Source organism: Salvelinus namaycush, chromosome 31 (assembly GCF_016432855.1).
Source record: "Salvelinus namaycush isolate Seneca chromosome 31, SaNama_1.0, whole genome shotgun sequence".
In the NCBI taxonomy this organism is placed as follows: Eukaryota; Metazoa; Chordata; class Actinopteri; order Salmoniformes; family Salmonidae; genus Salvelinus; species Salvelinus namaycush.
In genome coordinates this window covers 38528002-38551534 of record NC_052337.1, presented here as the reverse complement: position 1 = coordinate 38551534, position 23533 = coordinate 38528002, and the positions used below count along the sequence as shown (strand labels likewise).

General features: G+C 42.8%; 3 protein-coding genes across 4 annotated transcripts in view; 1 reads left to right on the top strand and 2 right to left on the bottom strand.

The window, feature by feature from the left end:
* The first annotated feature begins 210 nt into the window (after positions 1 to 210).
* LOC120026087 (ubiquitin-conjugating enzyme E2 L3) lies at positions 211 to 9713 on the top strand. 2 transcript variants are annotated; one of them, XM_038970887.1, is made up of 4 exons: positions 211 to 351; positions 7182 to 7277; positions 7450 to 7636; positions 7944 to 9713. In XM_038970887.1, the coding sequence occupies exons 1-4, from the start codon at positions 226 to 228 to the stop codon at positions 8096 to 8098; spliced, it is 564 nt and encodes a 187-aa protein (XP_038826815.1). In that variant the 5' UTR covers positions 211 to 225; the 3' UTR covers positions 8099 to 9713. The 2 variants fall into 2 exon arrangements, with proteins under 2 accessions (XP_038826815.1, XP_038826816.1); XM_038970888.1 differs by lacking the exon at positions 211 to 351 and adding an exon at positions 5323 to 5400.
* Positions 9714 to 11606: 1893 nt separating this feature from the next.
* Positions 11607 to 18092, bottom strand: LOC120025967 (creatine kinase S-type, mitochondrial-like). Its single transcript, XM_038970727.1, has 10 exons — positions 18052 to 18092; positions 15464 to 15644; positions 14598 to 14796; positions 14422 to 14517; positions 14028 to 14249; positions 13021 to 13106; positions 12767 to 12890; positions 12527 to 12661; positions 12285 to 12410; positions 11607 to 12165 (listed from the first exon to the last, which is right to left on the bottom strand). The coding sequence occupies exons 2-10, from the start codon at positions 15610 to 15612 to the stop codon at positions 12049 to 12051; spliced, it is 1254 nt and encodes a 417-aa protein (XP_038826655.1). The 5' UTR covers positions 15613 to 15644; positions 18052 to 18092; the 3' UTR covers positions 11607 to 12048.
* A 444-nt stretch (positions 18093 to 18536) lies between these two features.
* Positions 18537 to 23533, bottom strand: part of LOC120026513 (ras-specific guanine nucleotide-releasing factor 2-like) — a 41604-nt gene continuing 36607 nt past the window's right edge. Inside the window, exons 19-23 of the mRNA XM_038971407.1 lie at positions 22017 to 22120; positions 21824 to 21908; positions 21360 to 21637; positions 20694 to 20811; positions 18537 to 20583 (exon numbers count right to left, since the gene is read on the bottom strand). Coding sequence (XP_038827335.1) covers positions 20323 to 20583; positions 20694 to 20811; positions 21360 to 21637; positions 21824 to 21908; positions 22017 to 22120 — 846 coding nt within the window. The 3' untranslated portion in view covers positions 18537 to 20322. The remainder of the gene's footprint in view (positions 20584 to 20693; positions 20812 to 21359; positions 21638 to 21823; positions 21909 to 22016; positions 22121 to 23533) is intronic.

Sequence of the window (23533 nt, the reverse complement as noted above, 5' to 3'; positions counted from 1 at the left end):
TTTAGGCTCAGCTGTTTGAAACTGGTGGACCAAAACTGCAGTTTGAAGGTGGTGGAACAAAACCGAAAGTAACTTTTTTACAGCTGTATAAACCATATTTTTTGGTATTGAAAATATATTTTCGATGGTGATTTAGATGATACAATGATTCCCTACAGTATTCAGTGCTTGTTTTGTCACATAAACGTAAATTGAGCGAACAGTGTAGATTTTAGCAACCAGGAAATGACAGGGCGATTTCCACTAGATAACCCAGCCACAAAGCCAAAACAGCTTTCCCAGAATGACAACAGATACCGCTCAAGTCGGAGAAATCAAGAGCAATATCACAGCCAATCACAACACTGGCGGGTAAGTAATACTGTGAAACTGGTTCACTGTTTGGTTATGAATATGATTTGTTTGTTTATGATTCCTGGCAATGTCAATAGTTTGTATGTATGCTTGTTTGCATGTAACTATTCCTCTTTTGTTTGTTGATATTTGTTTGTTAATAATAATAAAACAAAATAAAAATACAATTAAAAAAAGAAGATACGGGACAAAAATTGTGGGTTGCTTAGCAACAAAACCCAACAGTCAAACACCTCAAAACAATACATGGTATCATGCATGAACAAGCTGAAAGGAGCCAAATAAGATTCCCCACATGGCAGTTTCTTGTTATTCTTGCTAACAATCTGGCCATCCAGAGTCACAACAATATGCTGACTTCTGCAACATAGAAGCGCGCACATAATTTTCATGGCGTGGTCAGCTACATAAAACATAGAGAAATAATAATGGCGTCTTTTTGTAGGCACTAACTCCGCCATGGTCCGTCGGAAAAATGAGGCCTATGAGGATAATGAATATCCTTTCTGTAGGGTTTTTGGATAAACGCTGAAAATATGGTCTGTGGTAAACACAGGCTTAGGATATATTGTACGTTTTGTTCTATGATATTATATTCAACAACTAACGGCACTTTGTGTATTTTGAAGAATGTATGTAATAATAAAAAACACAAATCACATCAATGCTTTATAATTAATAAATGTTATGTTAAGTGGCTGCCATTATCTCATAGAACAAAACGTATAAGATCTCCTAAGCCTGTGTTAACCTCAGACCTTGTTTTCGGCGTTTATTCCAAACCCTATTCTTTCCCCGTTCATTTTTCCCATAGGGATGGCTGAACGAACCAGAGGTAACTTATTTCCGGGTTTTAGGACTACAAATTGGAGAGCTCTATTAGCGCCAGATATATTATGGCCATTTTCTGAAATTACAATGTAAAAATATAAATAAATCCTATGTGTAGCACCTTTAAAAGTGAGACATTGTTTCTGAGGTAGTACAGGCAGACTGCAAGGCTTATGTTAACCCTCGCTTTACCAAACTAAATGCTAGGTTGGAAGCAAGGGGAAATAATGTGTGAGTTGAAATAAATACAAGCGGTGATTCGGACAGCAAAATTAAAGTGATTATTTTCAGATGGAACTGTTAGCAGGCATAGGTGTGCCTGTGACGGCCAATACAGCATGGCTTGGAACGCTGCTTGTCCAATCAATCAATCAATCAATCAAATGTATTTATAAAGCCCTTTTTACATTAGCAGCAGGCTAAAAAAGATGTTGTCAGCATCCAGGATCCAAACAACCAGTTTTACAATACATTTGAATCAATTTCGATTTTTATTGTGCTTATAAGAACTGCACGAAGGAATTTTAAGACCACTATTGAAAAAATACACTGTTCAGGCTAGTATGTTGACAATGTTGGGCTTATAGTGGAAAAAAACGTGCCTATATAAAAGTGGGGTTGGGAGTACTCCGTAGGTTCTGTATAATCTATACATTGTGTAATTTCATACGGCACTGAATAATATGGAATGTTGCTGGCCTTTTACTACACCCATTCCATAGGCCACAATCAGAGGTGGGTAGTAACGCCCTACAAGTAAGTATTTACATGTACATAAGTAATTTATAGAGGAACTAGTACTTGTTTAGTTACTTTCTGTGGGGTGTACTTGTACTCTTACTCAAGTAACTTACTTTTTACTCAGTTATATTTGATCAAATCACTTCAGTTAAATACATTTATATTATTATATCGTTGCTGTCAGATGAAAACCTCTTCTCTCCAAATGTTTAGTGATTTTCATTTTTTTAATCGATACTATTGGTTCCACTTTACGTCTGTAAGAACTTTTCACTACCCCTTGACCAATGAAATCTATTCAAAATAGCTTGTCATCAAAAGTCTTAAATCCATTGGCTCTCAAACCCCGTATCTCCACCACGGCTCTTGAAGTGAAGCGCTCCTCTTCACTCCTGAGGATATTTTTTTGTGAGTTATTAGCCAGACGCGATCAGAGTTAAATTGCACTATAATTACCTTCTGCTTTTGTAATATTATATATTTCTGGAGTAAGATAAGTCTTTTTCTGATATAATTCTGCTGTTGAAATTGTTTTGATGGCAAGTGGAAATGAAACGACTAAGTAGATAACTAGCTAGCTAGTTTACTTTGGCTAACCCAGTATCTGACAGAATGTTTAAAGGGATTCTTTACTCCCCCGGTGTCAGATGCAGATTTTTATATCTGCGTGAAGTTTGAAAAAAGATGCTAACTAGCGTTAGCGCAATGACTGGAAGTCAATGGGTATCTGCTAGCATGCTATGGGACTAGCAGATACCCATCGACCTCCAGTCATTGCCTTAATGTTAGTTAGCATTGGCTCGCAAAACTACCTCTAACTTCCTTCATACTGGACATAGAGAATTGCCTAAATATATTTGTATTTTATTAAAAGTGTATTTCTTTACATATACATGTAGCCTACACACTAGCTTTCAACATACCAGTATTGGTGTAAACTTTCTAAAGAAATGCTGTTATAAATATAAAAGTATGGCAAATTATCCATACATTTTTTTTTTTAAGATTGTTGCCATGCTGTGAAAAACAGTTGTACTGCACTAGAGTGCAAAAAAATGACATTCACAAAGATTAGCATTTATTTGCAGGGGGACTCTTATTTTGACAAAAATAAATCTGTGATTGTGCTGCCAGCATAATTTCATGCGGCCAGGTGAATGGTAATGGTAACCCTAACCCCTTGACCCAAATTTAAATAAAAGCAAACTGAAAGGGAAGAGAGGAGAAAAGCCTCTCCTTAGCCCTGCCAGACCAGCCTCTGATGAGCAGAAGTGCCCAGGGGAAAAAGTTTTGTGTGTCAGTTTAACCTGAACAACCAGGATACAAGCCGGATAAATTGACCAGAATCCACAAAGATAACAACGGCCTCTGCCACACTGTATGTATGGGCCCCTGGCATTGTACGAACTCAAATATCCTTTGCTTGAGCAAGGTATCCTTGAAACAGACTCCTTGAGGGTGCTTGACTTGGGAAGGAGCTCACCGGAGCTGAGTCTTGGCACGTCAAATGTTCTACTGCTTGAGCTCCTGTTCCTCTTATAGAATATTAGCTCAAAGTATTGTGGAGCTCCTGCACCTAAATAACAGTACCGGCACCCAAAATGAGTACCGACACCTATTTCAGTCCAAGTCAAGCACAGCTCCTTGATGAGAAAAAGCACTGGTGATGAGAGGGTGTGGTGCAGGCTGATTATAGGTTACATCAGTGGTTCCCAACCAGGGGTACTTGAGAAGACTCATGAGACCATAGGCTTACTGGTAAAATGCACATGAGGGGGAACTTCAGGGGTACTCTGGGCAGAGCAAAATGTACTTGGTGGTACATTAACCGAAAAAGGTTGGGAACCATTGGGTTACGTAATGTCTCTGTCAGAGAAAGGACTTCAATTCTTTCATGTCTTACAGCTTGCTGACATGAAGGCTCAATATTATTTCATCCTTGACATGTCTTATTGATTATGACTCTGCCAATAATGATTACGTTGCCAATATTTGATTGCCAATATGACATTTAGTGTGAGATAAAAAGAGCACCCAAATTAGTGGACCTCTATTAAATATAAAATATCAATTTTAAAGAAACATTTTGACAAGAAATTGACAGGGTTAATAAATCATGGAAAAGTTGTGGTTTAAAAGCCATTGTTAATAAATGCATTCTGCTTATGAGTTCAACTGTATGCTTATACAAGTGACAAGGAGCAGAAAGATAAATAAATTAGACTACTCATTGTAACTAATGGACACCTCTCTCCATCTATCCCTATGAAGAGTGGGTCACAGGAAGACGAGGTGAAAAGAGGCCACTTAATCTTTAACTACTGTCACGCACTGTGTGTGTGTGTTACTTTCTAGATGTAATCCGTAACATGAGAAGGGTTTACCAAGAAAAACTTCCTATGTGTCTGTTAGTTACTAGTTACCTGTCCAAAATTGTAATCAGTAATGTAACTTTTGGATTACCCAAACTCAGTAGCGTAATCTGATTACTTTTATCAGATGGAGCTAATTTAAATTTGCACCTTTTTCCAATGCTGAATTGAATGTCATTGATAAAACGGAGGTGTCATAATGTATTTTTTTCTGCAAAAAATCCTTTCTGAATTTGAAAGTAATCCAAGAAGTAATCTAGTTTTTCAAAAGTGTCTGTAATCTGACACAATAGTTTTGCTGGTAACATAACTCATTACAGTAAACAAAAATGGTAATCAGATTAGATTTAACTGATTACATGTAATCAGTTACTCCCCAACGGTGTGTGTGTGTGTGTGTGCTCTCTAGAGGCTGCAAGGGATTCTAAATGGACTAGTATTCCCTCTAGAGGACACGTATACACTTTCATAACATCCACTTCAGTTTAAATCGTGCCATGCAACTTTTTTTTAATGTATTGAACATACAGTATACCATATCATGGTAGTAGGCTATTCAATAGCTATAGAGCAAAAGTTTGATTATTTGTACACCTTATATTGTTCCTGGTGCATAAACAAATTATTTGATAAAATGAACTCCAGCACACTGGTTTTCTTGTGGCTTCAGAATGTTTTATTGATTAGGCTTACCAGGGGGCATGGCATTGAAACCATTGTTACATATTTTGTAACATGATCTTATCTTCTTATTTCAACATCAACCTGCTACCAGTATCTTTTCAGATGTTATATGGCCTCAGATGAATACCCTTTTACTATTTCAATCAAGTGAGAAATAGTGGCCCATGTTTAGGGTTCTCCCAAAATAGCCAAAATAAATGGACGAATACTCTCATTTGACAAAATGACTAACGGATAAATATAGTAAAATCAAAGTAGCCGTACACTCCAAGTACAGTGTTGTTTTTCATTCGGAAAGAGTGCGTGCGTGCGTACACACTGTACAGAGGAGACAGTAAGAGCCAACATTTGGATATCGCTGTGTATTCTGGGTACAGACAGTAATTCCACGATGGCGGCGAGCAGGAGGCTGCACAAGGTACATTTCCTGATCAATCCAATTAGGATTTTCTCTTGTTAGATTAAAGAAAGTAAAACATTCGGACTCCCAAATCTCAGATAAAATTAAATGTGTCGTTAAATTTGTTTTATTTAGCCCCACACTGTCAGAAACCTCATGAAACTCGGTAGGCGGAAAATGACGTTAGTATGCTAAGCTAACCAGCTAGCAGTTGTTTTTTGGTCATGTTAGCACCGGCATATTAATAGGCTAGATTCGAATTAAACGTTTTGTTAATCTAAATTCATTAACAAGGTTAACCATGTGTCATCATCAATTAAGATTCAATTCAGTATTGTGTCATCAGTTGGGTGATAATCGCGCTTCAACATTTTTGATCTTCGGCTCAGAAAAACTTTAGCTAGCTACGTACTGTAGCTAGCTTAATACTAACTTAGCAGGGAGTTAATTGTGCTAGCTAGCTACGCACAACAGTTACATAGGTCGTTAGCAGTGTGGTTCATTGAGCTAGCTAGCGAGTTAGCAATTCGGGTTAGTGTTACCTAGCAAGTTTATTTTCTCAATGTGAAACCGAGGCGAGGAAGCTGACCAGCTAATGTTACCCCGATGTATATACAATCTTGCTAACGTTATGAGGTAGCTACCGGTAAACAGCCAAACCCATTTCCTGTGATTTGGGTTTCTTAGCTTTGAATTGTTTTGAATAGTCGAGTGAATCGAAAGTGAAATTGAGCATGCGGCTGCCAAGTAACGTTAAGCTAGCTAGTTAATTTAGTTTAATTTCATTCATTCGATCTCAATTTGAGGTAACACCGGGTTTAAACAACCATGTTCTCAACACTGGATGTCAACAACCCGGCCTTATCATAATTGGCATTTATCTTTTCCCTTGCTTTTGTCAGCCACCATTTGACCCAGCCTAGGATAATTACTCCTAGTAAACAGTCCCCATCAAGTCAACAAGAATAAATACAATGTTTTGAACTCTATACATCTTAGTTTGACAGTCGTTTGCATTGTAATCCTGTAGCAGTGGTCTTATCCAGAGTAACACAGAATAAGGTTACATTCGCGCTCTGATTTGATAATTCCAGAAATCAGGAAGCTGTGCCCATGTTTTATTCTTATGTGTATGGGTGTGTTAACTGTAATGTCCTTGTAACTATAACAATACCCCAATCTCATTATTTCCACTGAAAGGTGTGATTTATGAGTCAGTCCTCTGGTGTGGCAGAAAGCAGTGTTCTGTAGTGAGATCAGTGTGAGAGTTCACTGGACCACTTCCTGGTTGAGAAGGGGTGTGGCTGCTTGGTTCCAGGGATGAGACTGACAGTTGATAAGTTAACATATAGGTTAATCCCTAGTACTTTTAGTCATCCAGTCTTTTATTTGTATGACATTATTTTTTATTTTCACTGAAATATAGGGCAAATTAGGGTTAAGTGCCTTGTTGGCTCGGGTATTCAAACCAGCGACCTTTCGGTTACTGGCCCAATGCTCTAACCGCTAGGCTACCTGCCACCCTGTGTGTCTAGTTCCGTATGTCGCCCTGTGTGAGTCTAGTTCCGTATGTCGCCCCGTGTGTTTATGTGTGTCTGTAGTCATTCAGTTGTTTTTGACCTATAGGACACAGGTTGTTTAGTGGTTACTAGGACTCAGCCAACACAGGAACATGTTTTATCAGTTCTTTATCTCTTGTTTGATAAAAACCTTTCTGCTTCCTGTAATGGTTATGATTAACTAACATTAACTAACTGTACAGGAGAACTTGCTCATGATGTATTCACCCTCTTTTTCAGGAACTTGATGAAATCCGCAAGTCTGGAATGAAAAATTTTCGTAACATTCAAGTGGATGAATCAAATATTTTGACTTGGCAAGGCCTCATTGTTCCAGTAAGTCACTATTTACTACTCTTGTCTCCGGACAGACATGAACATGACCAGAATAACAAGGAGGAACAAGGCACTCTCCGCGATATTGCAATTCCTTTGTTGCTGTGGCATGTTCAGTAGGACATCAGCTCACCTTTTAACCAAACGTCATTGTCTCTCTCCCCTCTAAAAGGACAACCCTCCATACGATAAAGGTGCTTTCAGAATCGAGATCATCTTCCCAGCAGAGTACCCCTTCAAGCCCCCCAAGATCACGTTCAAGACCAAGATCTACCACCCCAACATCGACGAGAAGGGACAGGTGTGTCTGCCTGTGATCAGCGCAGAGAACTGGAAACCAGCCACTAAAACTGACCAAGGTACGGCGGAAAGACGCACGCACACTCAGACAAAGACAATAGACAGTGGTTTCTTCTCATATCTTTTTAAGTAGTAGTTATTATTGCAGTCTTTGTAATTTGTCATTGAAATGCCGCCTGAACCCTAACCCTCCAGTCTCCCTCGGAGGCTCCTGTCTATTTGGCTGGAGAGGTTTCCATCCTGCAACCTCTACGTGGTTATGGATTTCAATGTCTTTCTCATCTGTTTCATCTGGACTACATGACGCCATCCTCCATTTTTACATCATTCTTAGTCTCCTCTTTTGTTCTGCTTGTCTTCCTGCAGTGATCCAGTCCCTGATTGCGCTGGTCAACGACCCCCAGCCAGAGCATCCTCTCAGGGCAGACCTAGCAGAGGAATACTCTAAGGACCGTAAAAAATTCTTTAAGAACGCAGAAGAGTTTACAAAGAAACATGGAGAAAAACGACCTGTGGACTGAGAACGCAAACGTGTGACTCCCTCTTCCTATTCCCGGCCTCCTCTATCTACTCCCCCCCTCTATCCCCCCCTTCCAAAACCCCCCTACACCCCTCTCTGCTCTTACCCAATCTCCTGAAAATGCCCCCACACACGTACACACATCCTTCTAGTCCCCCTCCTCCTGGGGCAATATATCTCAGCTCCACTTCTCCCTGGCAACAGGACTGTGTCGTGAATCAGGCAGGTTGGTCACCTCTGGGTGTCAGCTTGTGGCTGTTACTAACTTTCTACTGATTTCTTAAATTATAAAAATGCTGGAATTAAGCCCAAGAGAGCAACTTGTTAGAGGGAACAAAAAAAATACAATGGAAAGAAAGATCTAGATGGAAATGTTATGCTCAATTTGTTCATGATTTGTACACAGAAGTGCTGGTGCAGACCTCTGTATAAAGATGATCAAGTGTTTTGAAAACTATTTGGTAAATGCTCAACTTGTGGTCTGATTGTTAACCCTTTTCATCTCACTCCTTCCCCTCACTAAAATATGTAACAGAAAAAATCAACCCCAAAACCAACAAAATGATAAAAAAAACACTTAAAGCATCAAGGTTCAGGTGTGTGGCGAAATGTTTATTTTATATTTCTTTTTCTTTTTTTTGCCTATGTTGCACTTTACTCTGTGGAACTAGCTTTTAAGTTTACCATAAAACTTCAGTTTGTCACCAATTCAATGGTCCAGATGTTATAAAAGGGAAAAAAAAGTTTGACTGAACTTGCTTTTGTATCTTTGCGAGATTATCATGAAATGTTTTGTTCATATGTTGTAAATTTAGCAGACGGTTTGACCATGTGACAGGAAGTACTGCTCTTCATGCCATTGCTCACTGGCCTCTTTTCAAGGTTCTGACTAGAGGGAGTACAGCTATGACAGCACGTAACTTTTTTGTTGTTGTAGCAGGTTAGGAGATTTAGGTCAAGAAATAACGTTTATGACATCCCATTCCCATTGAAACTGCTCGTCAGTCTTGCACTGTAACTGGGAGGATAGTGGTTCCCACTCTAAAAATCTTTCTGTGCATCGAGGAGATCAGCCCTAGCAAGGCACTGCACAAATTCACCAATCTTAATCACATAATGAGTAGTTATTTGGCATAAAAAGTGATTTGTGAATGATGATGGCAGACGTTTAGTCATTTAGACATTCTTCAGCAACAACCAGCAGACCAGTACCAGTAGAACAGTAGCTGCCATGAGGATATAAATTACATTGGACCCACCATTGTGGAAAATACTTTTAGAAGCTCTAGAAATGCATTTATTCATGTCTACATTTATTTTTGCCACGTTTATTCTACTACAGCCACCTTAATGCACACTTTAAAATTGTGAGCGAAACATATGTATGAAATGTTTTTCCTTAAAGTATCATTTTTGGATATTACTAATGTTACGGTCCCCACTACAAAACAAACAAAAAAAATACTTAAATACATGTAATTTTGTCCTTGACATTTAATTGAAATACTGCAGAATTCCTTTCATTCTTATGGAGATCTGCTCCTGCTGGGGTGAGGCAATATGTCCGACTGGTGGCTTCAAAGCCTGTCAGTGGCCAATAAATAGCATCAGCAATCCAGCGTTTATATACGTCACTGCTTTTTTTACATTATTGGTTAAGGCTCGGTGCCATTGAAATGCATATATTACTGTATTGAGACTAGTGTATGTCAGTCACTTTTCACCACTAGAGGGCAATACTTCTCTACAATAGAAATGGACTCCATAGGGCTCTGGTCTTATGCTGTGGCCTGTGGACAGTCTACCAAAGACGGTATATGGTCTCTACTCATATATATACACTGTGAAGTCTACCATTAAATTATAAATAATCAGTGTGTCCAAAGAGATCGGTCTGAGCAAAAACACTGCACTAATCTTGATCACAGAGTGAGCTGAAAGTTGAGATGCAAAATGAATTGTAGATCAGTGATTCTGCACAGGGCCTTGCTTAGACCGATTACCTCAAACATGTATGAACTCTTGTTGTATTGAATTGTCTCTGCAGTACAGACTCCGTTTCCCATGGTCCTCAACACCTCTCTAATAGGCCAATAGGAGTTGGAGCGTCGGTGAGGTAACTGCTCGCTCCTGATGCTAACAATGACCAGTGACTGACGACATGGTTATGGAAAATACATGAGAGGCAGCACCACATTGTTATACTGATGTAATCTTACATAGCTTGACCATTGGGCAGGAAATGTGAATTGTCCAAATGGAAATTCAAGTCTGAGTAGAGCTTAGTGGCTGTTCTGATATTATTTATTTTCATTGGGTAATCTAGATCCCAGGCTACGACGTCATATAGCTGTACTGAACATAAGCAAAGCATAGTGGGGTCGTCAGGCCTAGACATGAAGACGTGATGTTGCATGTAGCCTAAACTGTTGCTGTCCTGTTGCTCGTCTGAATTATACCACGTCTCCCATGAGACGGACCGACAACCCTCCTCTCTCAAACTTCCTAGTGTCTCCTTTTTGGCATTACACAGAAGTCTAGTGGTCAGCACGTAGACCACGGCTAAAAATACACGGACCAGATTCAGTTTCCTCTCTGACACAGACCCTCTCACACCTACACACACACACACACTGGCCCCTGCCCTCTCAGTCACGCTATGGCCAGCGGGCCCTCTGGTCTTTTCCCACATGCAATAAATATGTACACTTAATGCCTTCTGTTTCTTCGGTCCCCTGGCCCTGCTCACACTAACCCTCTTTAGTGTGTAAGTACAGCAGGCAGCGATTAGCTGATTATCTCCACGTCACTAAGCTGCTCCAAGAAGCCCAATTACCCTCCCAGGGACTACACAGACGAACACAATCAACCCTTTAAGACAGACAGTCGTTTTGGCACTGAGGATGCTTCCATTCTTGTCTGGGAGTCAGAGCCCTCAGTGCTTACTTTCAAATCCACGACAATGTAGGGGTTTGTATTTTATCTCATTGAGAATAACCCGGATGAAGAAAGGTTAAATAAGAGACATCTGTGTGAATTCTGCTGGTAGTTTTCCGTTGACGGAATTGGGCTTCTGCCATGCTTCTTTCTCTCTGTTCCTCTCACTGACCTCTAAAAGTGCTTAACTCAGTGTTAAACACTGTTACTGCAGTAAACCTATTATGGCAGATCAGCTGCTGGGAGACAGATGCACTGGCGCGACTAGAGCTGTAAATATTTTACATTTAGTACTTTAGCACTTATCCAGAGCGACTTCCGCCTAACGACAGACTTCCATCTACAACACAGCCATATACAGTCAACTTCACAGGGAGTGAATCATCTATTACATAGTCATTACACATGAAAAGTCCAATGACAATGGGAATGTTATGGAAAGTCCAAGTCAGTTGTTAATTGCTAAGGTATTTCAACTCTTAGTGAGGTAATGAAGTTAGTAGGAGGAGAAAGACAAGCTGTAATATCGCCTTGGAAAGCGAGCAGAGTCGTTTTGTTGATCAGAAATCAGATGTTTTTATTCAAGTAGATTTTTATTGAGGTTAGTGTTACAGGTAAGATTTTCGCTCCTGGTAGAAGTTGCTCCTAACCACAGATCTAGGATCAGATTATGATACCCCCAACCCCAGCCTTAACCATGAGGGGAATACATCAACACCTGTACCTGGACTAGTGGAAATGTAACCTTTATTTAACTAGGCAAGTCAGTTAAGAGCAAATTCTTATTTACAATGACGGCCTACCGGGGAACAGTGGGTTAACTGCCTTGTTCAGGGGCAGAAGGACAGATGTTTACCTTGTCAGAAAGACATACTACTGCTACTTTACTCCAAACCGCTCAGTTTGGTCACGAGTGGATGGATCAGGCCTAGCTCCTCGCCGCTGGCGCCTCACTTCTTGCTCTCCCTAACCGCAGAGCAGGTCACTTCCTCTCAGAGGTGGGGCTCAGGTGTTTTACTTCCTGAACTGGGCGATGGGGGCGGGGATCTTAATATCCTGGCCCCTTTCCAGCCTCTTCTCACAGTCGATCAGGTAGTTGACTCCATCAACCAGCAACTGGACCAACTCCACCTATACACACACACACGGATACACAGTTATTAGCAGTCGAGGTGATTTTAATCTCTGGCCCAGATAGAGTATATGGTTTCATTCGGTCATTCAGTCTCAGAATAGCGTTCTAGTTTTACCTCAGATTTTCCCAGACGGTCGTTGTTGGAGATGTCGAAGGTGTCTCCAGTTGTGGCCGTGTCGACTCCGCCTGTCCCTCTCTTCTGCAGACGCATGTTGTCCAGGATCTTACCGAAGCGGGGGTCCTGCAGGGTAAGTACAGAACTTTAACCAATGCTCTGTCTTGGGAAGGAGGGGTCAATGCACAGGGACACGTCAAGTAAAAACATTAGGGAAGAGAGAGAGAGAGATTGTGTGTTACCTTGCTGAGTTTGGCCAGTCTGACGTGTACTCCAGCCCTGAGTCCAGTGCCCAGGTTGGAGGGGCAGGTGAGGATGTAACCCAGGTGTTCGTTCCACATGAACTCCCAGCCTCTCTCCTGGATCAGCTTCTCCACCTAGAGGGTGGAAGGACATGTGAGGTATTATATACTGTCTACTGTGTGTTCACATTCGTGCCAAAAAATCACTAAACCACTAAGACGTAACATTAGGTAAAGTACCTGTTGGAGTCCTCTGCAGAACCTCTCGAACACTCTCTTCATGTTTCCTCCCTTCTCCATGGAGATGACCCTGGTGTGGTCCTCCTCATTGACCCAGATCAGGAAGGTCTTCTCATTGTTGTGCCTGGAAGAAAGAACACATTCCTAAGAATCCAGAAACCTTTGTTGATTGCACTGATTATGTCAACGTCTATGATCACAGAACACACATGCTGGTTAGAGGCTTCTGCTAGTAAGAGCCTTGTAGACCCTACCAGAGGCCCCTGCCGTCGGGCCAATCACGGGCCATGAAGGCACACGTCAACAAGGGGGAGACAGGCTTGTCAAACAGGAAGTGGTCCTACGGGGAAGAGGAGGGAGAAAAGGGAGGAGGAGGAGGAGGAGAAGGTAGTGGTCAAGGAAAGGGAAGTCAGGGTTACAACTACATAGAGGTAATTCTACTTTGGGGAGGAGTTGAGAGGAAGAGACCTTCCCCAAAGACCTCTAATGCTGTGGGAACATGGTTTTGCTTTCTACTCCTTTGGTCTCACCAGATTCCCCTATTCACAGATAGTACTATCTCTACAGCTATTATAATACAAGATAGTCTTACAGGCTTTTAGATCTACAGGGACAGGGTTCGGCTCTCTACTGCTCTGGTCTTACCAGATGCCCCTGGCATCAGGCCAGTCACGGGCCATGAAGGCAGATGTCAGCAGAGGAGAGACGGGCTTGTCGAATAGGAAGTGCTCCTGAGGCAACGTGAGGGTGAGAGGGCAAAGGTCAATGAGACTGAGGGTCGAAGGTCAACACTAGTCTAGTCTCTCCCAAATCCCAAAAGGATTGCCTCTATTTCCAATCCTTATCGTAGCCATTAGGATTTAAAAGCAACATGATGTCACCCCAATGTGTCTAGACTGAGTGGATTAACTTGGTAACTAAAACTCTGCAAAACTTCCCTGAAATAATTGGATGGCCTACCAATGGGGAATGAAGATAAATTAGTGCAATCGAGAACCATGTCTTCAGAAGAGTCGGGCCAAATAAAACTGATGTGACAATGCTGTCACTACAGTTCAGGTTCCAGTGGCACTGTTTCAGTCTTCACAACAGTCCCTGTCATTAACATAGTAATACAAATAGGCAATATCATGGATAAGAGGAATCCTGTATGCAGTCAGGTTACAAAGAAAACATGTAGTCATGTACGTTTTAGAGACAGACAAATGAGAAAGGAGAGGGGGATACAGAGATCGATGGCAGTCCTTTGTGAGCGTCTCACATCAATAAGCTGCTGCTGCTCCTTCTCCGTCATGTCTCCCAGGCTGTAGTAGTGCCCGGCCAGGTCACCCTTCAGGCCGGCCAGGGCCTGCACGGTCACACGCTCCACCTCGCGGCGCTCCGAGCGGGAGCAGCACGGGGGCAGGCTCAGACCGCGGATACTACGGCCTGTACGCACGCGAGACGACAGAACGTATTTCTCATCGAAAACACCGTTAGTGATCTGAGGATGGAAAGGGACAGTTATTGTACATACATCTGAGGATAATGAGAGAGAGAGAGAGAGAGAGAGAGAGAGAGAGAGAGAGCGAGAGAGCGAGAGAGCGAGAGAGAGAGAGAGAGAGAGAGAGAGAGAGAGAGAGAGAGAGAGAGAGAGAGTGGGAAAAAAGTGTTACTTTGGATGCGTCCAGATCAGTGGGGTGTTTCATTGTCTTGGGGTCGTAGCCGTTGTGTCGGTCTTTAATGACGGGGTCAAAGAGGTCGGCGAACACCTGGAGAGGACGGGATGGACTGTTAACAGATCTCCTTCAGATAGATCGAAAGATGCACACAGGCAACCTCCACCACGTACCTTGTAGCTCTCCTCGTCCCCAGCCACCATGCCGACAGTCTTGATGAAGGGGTGGCCCGGGTTGTCCACTCCGGTCTGGATGCACTGGTCCAGGGTCCAGTTGTTAGGGGTCACTTGGTCTCTCAGCTTGCCGTAGATAGCAGGGGTCAGGGCGTGCGCCATGCAGTTGTTGTGCCTCCTCAGGTCAGGGAAGTCAGCGCTGGGGATGATGGGAGAAGTAGTTTTCATTCGAACCATAGAGATGAAAAGATCGAAAGGTGTGCATTATGAAGGGCATTTCAAATAGAGTGTGATTATGGACACAGTTCTGGCCAAGAGGACAGCTTATACACTGCTGTTTTGGATGTGATGTGGATAAAAAAAAATGTTTTTACAGGTACATATTGATTGATTGATTGATTGATTGACTGGTTGCTTGATTGATTGAGACAAGTAGAGGAAGTTATTTTAGAGTGTTGGTGATATGTCTAAGCTGTGGCTCAAGGCTTAGTTCCTGTGTGTGTGTGTGTGTGTGTGCGTGCGTGCGTGCGTGCGTGCGTGCGTGCGTGCGTGCGTGCGTGCGTGCGTGCGTGTGTACGTGTCTACTATATGTGAATGTAAGAAAGGGCAGAGGAGGTATCTACTAAACTTGTGCCTATGAAACGTCTTAGGTTTCATTCCCTGTCCCACCCCTCTACCTTTGACTTACAGACTGACTGCAAACTGGGTGTCAGATTCAGGTTTTTTCCCATTCAACAGGTGCAGCTATCCCAGGCCCAACTCGTGTACTCTCAAATTATTTCTCCAACCTCTGTAGGTCGTCTGTATATGGCCAAGCTATTTGTAGTCCACTGTCCATCAGAGGCCATGTAGTTTTGTAGTCCTACCTGGGTGGGTAGAGCTTCCTCCTCTCCTCAGCGGACAGGATGTTGCTGTCAGTCATCAGGTAGCAGGTTGCCATGGTGCCTGCTCCCAGGCTGGCCAACAGCGTGGCCGTGTTACGGCTGGACATCATTCTAGTGAAGGAGAACGCCATCTTGGACAGTTCAAAGGTCAGAATCAGGTCAACTGGGGGTGGGAGAGAGAGAGGAAGAGGGAAGAAGAGAGCCACAAGATATAAGTTACACATTTCAAAGGCCGTACTTTCTTTTAATTCTTAAATATGTGTTTATTTATGCATTTGTTTCTTGTTGTGTATGTATAACTGTGGTTAGCTGTGGGAAGAACCTCCGCTTCTTAAGAGCAGTACACTTCCTTCCTTTAACCTTTCTGACAGTATTTTTCTGTTTTAGCCAGCTTCACGATGCAGAGTCAGACAGTCACGCTCTTAACCCTTTGACCACTACATTTTGTCCATCAAATACAGACTGTGGATGCTGCAGGTTAAGCATACTCCATGTCCTCAGTTGAGTTACAATGTGCTTCCGGTTTTTTGATTGTACTGTATTCAATCGTATCATATTAAAAAATCTACATCTGATAAAGTTCATGCAGGTCGTTGATAACGAGCTTACAGTATGAGAGGGGAGTCTCAGCAGATGGCTGTTTAAGCTCAGTCTCCTGATCTGGCCTCACAGGACGGCCTCTTAACTATCCCAAAATGGCTGACGCAAATTGGCCACCACCATCAAGGGGGTGTAGGTCGGAAGTTGCCTCTGTGCACCGATCGTAGGTCACCAAGATAAAACTAACTTTAGTTTAGCCCCTGAGCAAGGTATTCCTTTCCATATGTCCTGTGACTAAAATCTCAAGGTGAAAGGTCGTTCTCACCGACTTGTCCTTCACTTCTGCACAGAGGAGAGAAAGAGGGAGAAACAGAGAAATAGAGAGACAGAGAGAGAGGGAAAGAGAAAGAGAGAGACAGAGAGAGAGGGAAAGAGAAAGAGAGAGACAGAGATACATAGATACAGAGAGAGGGAAAGCTGTCTTATAACAGAGAGGTCTATATAGATCTGTAGAGGTCTAGTCACTAAAAAAACAGAAGCAGGGATTGACTTTCTGTTTCATTAATCACTCTACACACCTATTACATCATTATCTGCAGTTGTCAGTTGACAAAGTTCCATGTGATTGTTCTTCATTAAGAATACAGTAACGACTTGGAGGAGGAATAGAATTCGGTTTGATCGCCAGATCGTCAGTTAGCTGCAAAGCTGACAGTGCACCCGCTCTACTCTACGATCCATATCAATGAAGCCCAACGTGCATCTCAGTGGCTGAACACAAGGTCTCTGGGTCAACACAACACTATTGACCTCAAAATCGTGGTTGTGTTTTCCCCCGAGTGAAGTACAGCAGACCAGAACAAAGTAGGTGGCTGAGGGGTCTGAGAGGATGAGGCAGTCTGAGAGGAGGCAGTCTGAGAGGAGGCAGTCTGAGAGGAGGCAGTCAGCGCTGAAAGACATGTTTATTTATAGAAATCTAGAGGAGAGAAACAGTGCCAAACGGGTCTAATGCCATGACTGCTCTTTCAGGAATCAAAACACCACAGGCCACGTGTTCTGTCCTGCTCTGACATTCCGAACCGGTCACAGCCTCTCATTACAGGACACAGGCCAAGACAAGGGCACGGGGAGTGGATAGGATAGGATAGGAGAGGAGAGAGAGAGAGACACGCACGCACGCACACACACACACACACACACACACAGACACACAGACACACAGAGAAGGAGAGACATAGAGAGATAGAGAAAGAGCAATGGAAAAAGCAATGGACACAGAGATGGAGGAAGCGAAAGGGGGCTGAAGCTCTGATAGGAAACGCCAGTGAATCAGTGATAAGGTTATGTCATAAATGGCGAGCAGCTGGTATGACAGGCCTGTATGGTGGTTTAAATGCCTCAGAGTCACAGTGGTAATACAAGCCTTAAAGCCAGGATTACACTAGAACCAGCTCTGAAACCACAGATCTAGGATCAGTTTACTATCAGGGGGAGAAATGTACAAACTGACCTAAGATCAGTGTCGGGGAGCAATTTCATGCTACTAGCCATACAGAGAGGAGTGTTAAACACATGGTGATGGAGTTAACAGACATAATGCTACTTATTTGTAAAGCTCTCGAAAGGATGCATTATCTCAAGTCGTGAAGCAGCTCATGACAGTTATAACAGCTAATAATGTGCTTAAGGAACTGACGCTGATGCTGATGCTGTCCTTCAGAACGTCAGACTAGACCACGTAGACAGTCTACATTCCCACGCCAAAAGGCTCCTGCTCTGTCCATCAATGTCATGTCAATATAGCAATTATAGTGACAACTATCAGCCAAATCTCATAAAGATACGCATAAGGAAACCTGAACTAATAGTCTGTAGGTGGAAGGGAGATGTTAACAACTGCCTGGCTGCATCTACAACTTTAAAATGTATACATTTAGAACAGTCTGTTATTATCCCCCCTTGTCTGAATGAGAGATATAGTAGAGCTACAGAGAGAGGGAACACAGAAAGACAGATAGAGGGTACAGTACCTGTTTCACTGCTGGTATCCCTCCCTGCTAAAGATTCCTCTTTCAGGAGTCTATTTCTCTTTCTGATCCCACACTCTACCCACTAACACGTGATTAGGACCTGTGCTTTAGGCCAATTAAAATGTCGGAATGTACGCTGTGGGCCAATGGGTATATAAGAAGCTTTGCTGCTGACCAATCAAATGTATTTCTGGTGCAACACCTTGGATGGTCCTGGCTCTGCTGCCCGTATTGACCTTGATCTGTATTAGACGCAAAGACCCCTCCCCTCTCCAAACATAGATAGCCCCCCCCCCTCTCTCTCCCCCCCCCCCCTCTCTTTCTCTCTCTCTCTCTCTCTCTTTCTCTCTCGCTCTCCCCCTCTCTCTATCCATCTCTACCCCCCCCCCTCTCCCCCCCCTCTCTCAGCTCTTGACTGTTGAGATGTACATCAACTTACTACAGAAGTGACATTAACAACTTTTATTTTATTTACAAGCCAGGAGTGTAAATCTGTACATTCTCTAAGGAAGTGCATGGAAAAATACAGCGGTTAAACAGCAGGTTTTATAACAAAGTACATGTTCAGGTATAAAAGCAGGACCGTGGATGCTATCAGGATGTGAGAGATTCCTGCCATTCAGGACTGTAGAAAACGGAAGCAGTCTGGGAAAAGCAGTTATCTGAAGAACAACACTGTAAGGAAAGAGAAACGTACCGCTTTAACGATCCAAAAGCTCCAAGAAGTTACACATCTATTGACATACTTTACAAATCAATAGCGCAAGATTTCCAATAATACTGTTTAACAAGTAATCAGATAAAAATGGAACAAATACTAATAAATAAACACATCCAGAGATAAATTACAACATTGAGAAATATTCAGACACAAGTTGTAAGTAAACTGTAACGACCGCTTGGGTCAAGTCCCTTTACTTGAATGTCGTCATTCGCAAAACAGACATGTTACACTTAATTGAAGAACATTTCTGAAACTGCGATTTGGGTCAGGACTGGCAAAGGTAAAGCCGTACATGTATATTCTCTATACACTGTCTGGCTCTGGGGAGAATTAGCTACAGTATATTAGATTGTGCATAATTACAAGGTTGAGAAAAGTGGCTCCTCATATGCGAATATCTTCTTAAAATGTTTCTTGTCACAAATAACAGTTTAAAACCTTTATACAGAGAACCCACGGGGAACACACTGGTTGAACCAATGTGGAATACATGTTGAATTGATGTCTGTGCCCAGTGTGAATACAACAATAGACAGAACTAAAACAATGTTTCAAATGCTTAATAAATAAGTAAATAAATGAACATGCTAAATGACGGGATGTAAAGTCCATGCTTACATCATCAGTGTGTGTCAACAGGAACAAGGCCAGAACCAATCAGGTAATTGTTCAACAGACACAGATAGACTCGATTGGACCCGAGTGACAAAAAAATAATGTTTATCTTCCAAGTTGGTCTTCTGGTTAACAAATAGGTTTTTATATTTTGGCTAGGCCTTCTATAAGTCAATAAATTCACCTTATTAGCGTATAATAAATATGCTATAGGCTATGCAGAGCTGTGGTCGGGTCCACTCGGGTCCACTCTAGTCTATCAGCTGTAGTTAAATAGACCGGAGACCCGATGACAATCAGACAGGACACAACCCGGACCCCAAGGAAAATATTGAATTTTGAACCCGGTCGGGTCTCGGGTATTCGGGTTCCGGTGGACCCATGGAGATGTCTTCAAGGAAGTGCAAAAACCTTTGGGGAATGTTATCACTATTTGATATGAGGCTGACTTTCACCAGTTCACCAGTAGAGGGCAATATAGTGACCGCCACTGTTCCTCCCCACTAGTCTGCCCACAGCTGCCATTAGTCTGGCAAGCTGCCATTAGTCTAGACGTCTCTCTCATAATCAGTCACAGCCATACATGACTCTATCTGGGTTCTACTTGAGGCTTTTTCAGAGCAATGTAAATGTATACATGGAAATGCATGCAAGATCATCAGGAAATCATTATAACATGTTATAAACACACTTTACAGTTTATTACTAAATCTTGATATGTACATATTTACAAGCAAGGCACATCTTCACCAGAGTTCTTAAGCATAATCATTGGCAATGCTGATAAAGTAACAGGAACCCTTAACCGGGGGATTCTCAGGGCTCTCCCGTCCACTGGTTCCATTGTTACCAAGCAGATAACAATAAGAACACTAATTACTAAGTGTCTGATGCAGCTGGACTGAGAGCGACTGGGTGGTGTTTCTGTGTGTTTAGCCAGGAGGGATGCGGGGTTCAATCTTCAGGGACAGCTCATACAACGTGTCCTCATCCATCACCAGAGTCTTATCCAGCAGGAACTGAGTTACCTGGGAGAGAGCGAGACGGAGAGGAAGCACGGCGAGGCAGTTAGTTCTAACAGGGTTGTAGCTAGAAACATTGATTGACTGTGTGGCGGGTGTTACCTTGGCTTGGTGCTCTATCCTGTAGGGCGCACCCTGGAACTGACGGATCTCTCTGATGATGTGAGACATCTGGAACAGAGAGGGGAACAGGGAGGAGAGACATGAGACAGGCAGAGAGAGAGAGATACAGGCTGACTGATTGACTGACTGTGTGTGCGTGCGTGCGTTTGTGTGTTTACCATCCTCATCTTGGAGAAGTTGACGAGTCCCTCCTCGGTGAAGTTGGGCGTTCCCTCTTCGATGAAGGCCAGGTCAGTCAGATACATCCCCAGATAGGGCACACAGGGAGGGTTGCAGCTGCACACGGACCAATCCATCGATCAATGTTCACATAGTATTCAAGCTTTTCCTAACTTTTCACAAGTCCTTAAAGAGATTGAACGGGATCTTAAGCCCTTACAAATTCATAACATATCATACGAATTGCAGGATTAAAAAAATAAGTAAAATGCAGGACGGAACATCATACGCAATGGATGACTATGTACAGTACACCATTTCCTGGGACCCATTTTGGCTCGTGAGCGCTACTTTCAAAACTACTGGCTGAAATGATACAAAACATGTACAGCATCACTTTAATTATTTTCAAAAATACGCGCTTCATCATGTGGACAAATATCCTGCCTCTATTGTATTGTGTCTTGCTCAAGGGCACATCGACAGATTTCTCCCCTTGTCGGCACGGGTATTCGAACTGGCCCAAACGCTCTAACCACTAGGCTACCTGACGTCCTATAGCTCCTTGGTGAGATATCACTGTTCGCCCAGGTACACGTCGTGGTGATAATCTGTGACCAAAACCCAGACACACAAATTCTCCCTTTATTTCCCCTCTTTCTTACTTTTTCAGGGTTTCTCTCAGGTTCTTGAACCGGCCCTCTGATGACACTGTCTTCTGCAGCCTGTCCATCAATGACTTGGTCTGTTTGCAGACTTTGGCCCATGTCTTCTTCAGCCTGTAGATGGCGCTACGGTTGAGAGCTGAGGTGATCTCTAGAACTCCGTTATAGTTGTTAAGGCAGCGACAGATATCAGCAACCGCCAACCACTTCTCTATGGAGTTCGCCCTGGAGCCCACGTCTGTATGGGCAATGATCTGAGACGCTACCAGGTTACTCATCTAGAACAGGAAAACAGAAGAAAAACAGAGAGGGGGACGGGAGAGGAGGGATGAGAGAAGTAAGGGGAGTGGGAAAGAGGCAGAGATACAGAAAAGAGGGACAGAGAAATATGTTGAGATATGAGTATAGATCTGAAGCGCTGGCTGGTATAGAGCTATAGAGTCTAGATCTGTTTTAAATCTTACATCGTTAAAGTGCTGACTGGTCTTCATGATGTATGGAGTTCTCTCTGACTTGTCCAGCTTCATCCAGCCCTGGCCCAGAAACTCTCTGGTGGACACAGAACACACCACAATTATGCAACAACAACACAACAACACTATTCTCTGATGTAGAATATACACTCACACTATTCTCTGATGTAGAATATACACTCACTCGTAAGGGATGCTCCTGAACACAATGTGGTCTAGCAGGGTGATCTGTTCAGCCAGCTCCATCGCAGACAGAGACTCAAAACACTCTGCTTTGGGACACTCCGCCTGGTAAACCAATATTAAACAGTGTTCCATGTCTGCACCACAAACGGGTTGACAGCTAATATACACAAATAAGGGGAGCTTATATAAGTGTGTTTTTTGCATATCCCCCTGAAAGTGAGGTCACGGCCAGGGTTCAGCCGTTACTCAAGGCGACCCTGGAGGAATTAGGGTCAAGTGCCTCGACAGACTTTTCACGTGGTCGGCTCAGGTGGTCAAACTAGCAACCTCTCGGTTACCGGCCCAACACTCTAACCGCTAGGCTACCTGGCAGGTAGCCGCTAAATAAAAGGACACAGTGGACTAATATGGCTCTACAGGGGACTAAACCAGGGTCACATACATAGTGCATGTCAAATACTTTACAATACTTGAGCTAAGCTTGATTTATTTCCCCTGTAAAATAGAAGCAATGGCGTTTTCCCAAAAGTGAAATCTCCGATCTAAATCAAGCGCACCTCAAATACTTCTAAATGCATTCTAAAGTATTTTACATAAAGTATTGGTTGGGTCTTCAGGGGATGCTCCACCACAATACACACTAATACTGTAGGTTCTAATTATTTATGGCGAAGACTTCAAATAGTCTATATCAAGACAACGTATCTGGACCACGTCTTACCAGGATGAAGTGGAGCAATGGACTTCTCTGTTCCAAAGTCAGCATTCCAAATTACATCAACATTCATTTACTGACTAAATAATGACTAAACACACTTTCTACCACTATATTGTTATAAGATGGCGCCAGAGAAGAAGACAGATGTTTGACGTGCCCCTAACCAATTGTGTTTTTTGTTCGTTTATTTGCGTTGTTTGTAACTTATTTTTTAACTTATTTTGTACATAATGTTGCCGCTACCGTCTCTTATGACCGAAAATAACTTCTGGACATCAGGACTGTGATTACTCACCACGGACTGGCAGAATCCATTTTTTACTTTAACGAGTCTGACGAGGCTGATGCGAACGGTATACTGCTTTCTCGGGAACAGGCCCAGATCCCCAGGATTTGCGTGAAGAGGAGGCGGAGAAAAAGGGTCTGGAGGGCGGGCTGCCTTCTGAGAATTCGTAGTCGATCGAACAAACCCCCACTTCCCTCCATTCTGCTAGCAAACGTGCAATCTTTGGACAATAAAATAGATGATCTACGCAGATGATTAAACTACCAACGGGACATTCAAAACTGTAATATCTTATGCTTCACGGAGTCGTGGCTGAACGACGACACTATCAACATACTGCTAGCTGGTTATACGCTGCACCGTCAGGATAGAACAGCGGCGTCTGGAAAGACAAGGGGTGCCGGACTATGTATTTTTGTAAATAACAGCTGGTGCACGATATCTAAGGAAGTCTCGAGCTATTGCTCTCCTGAGGTAGCGCATCTCATGATAAGATGTAGACCACACTACC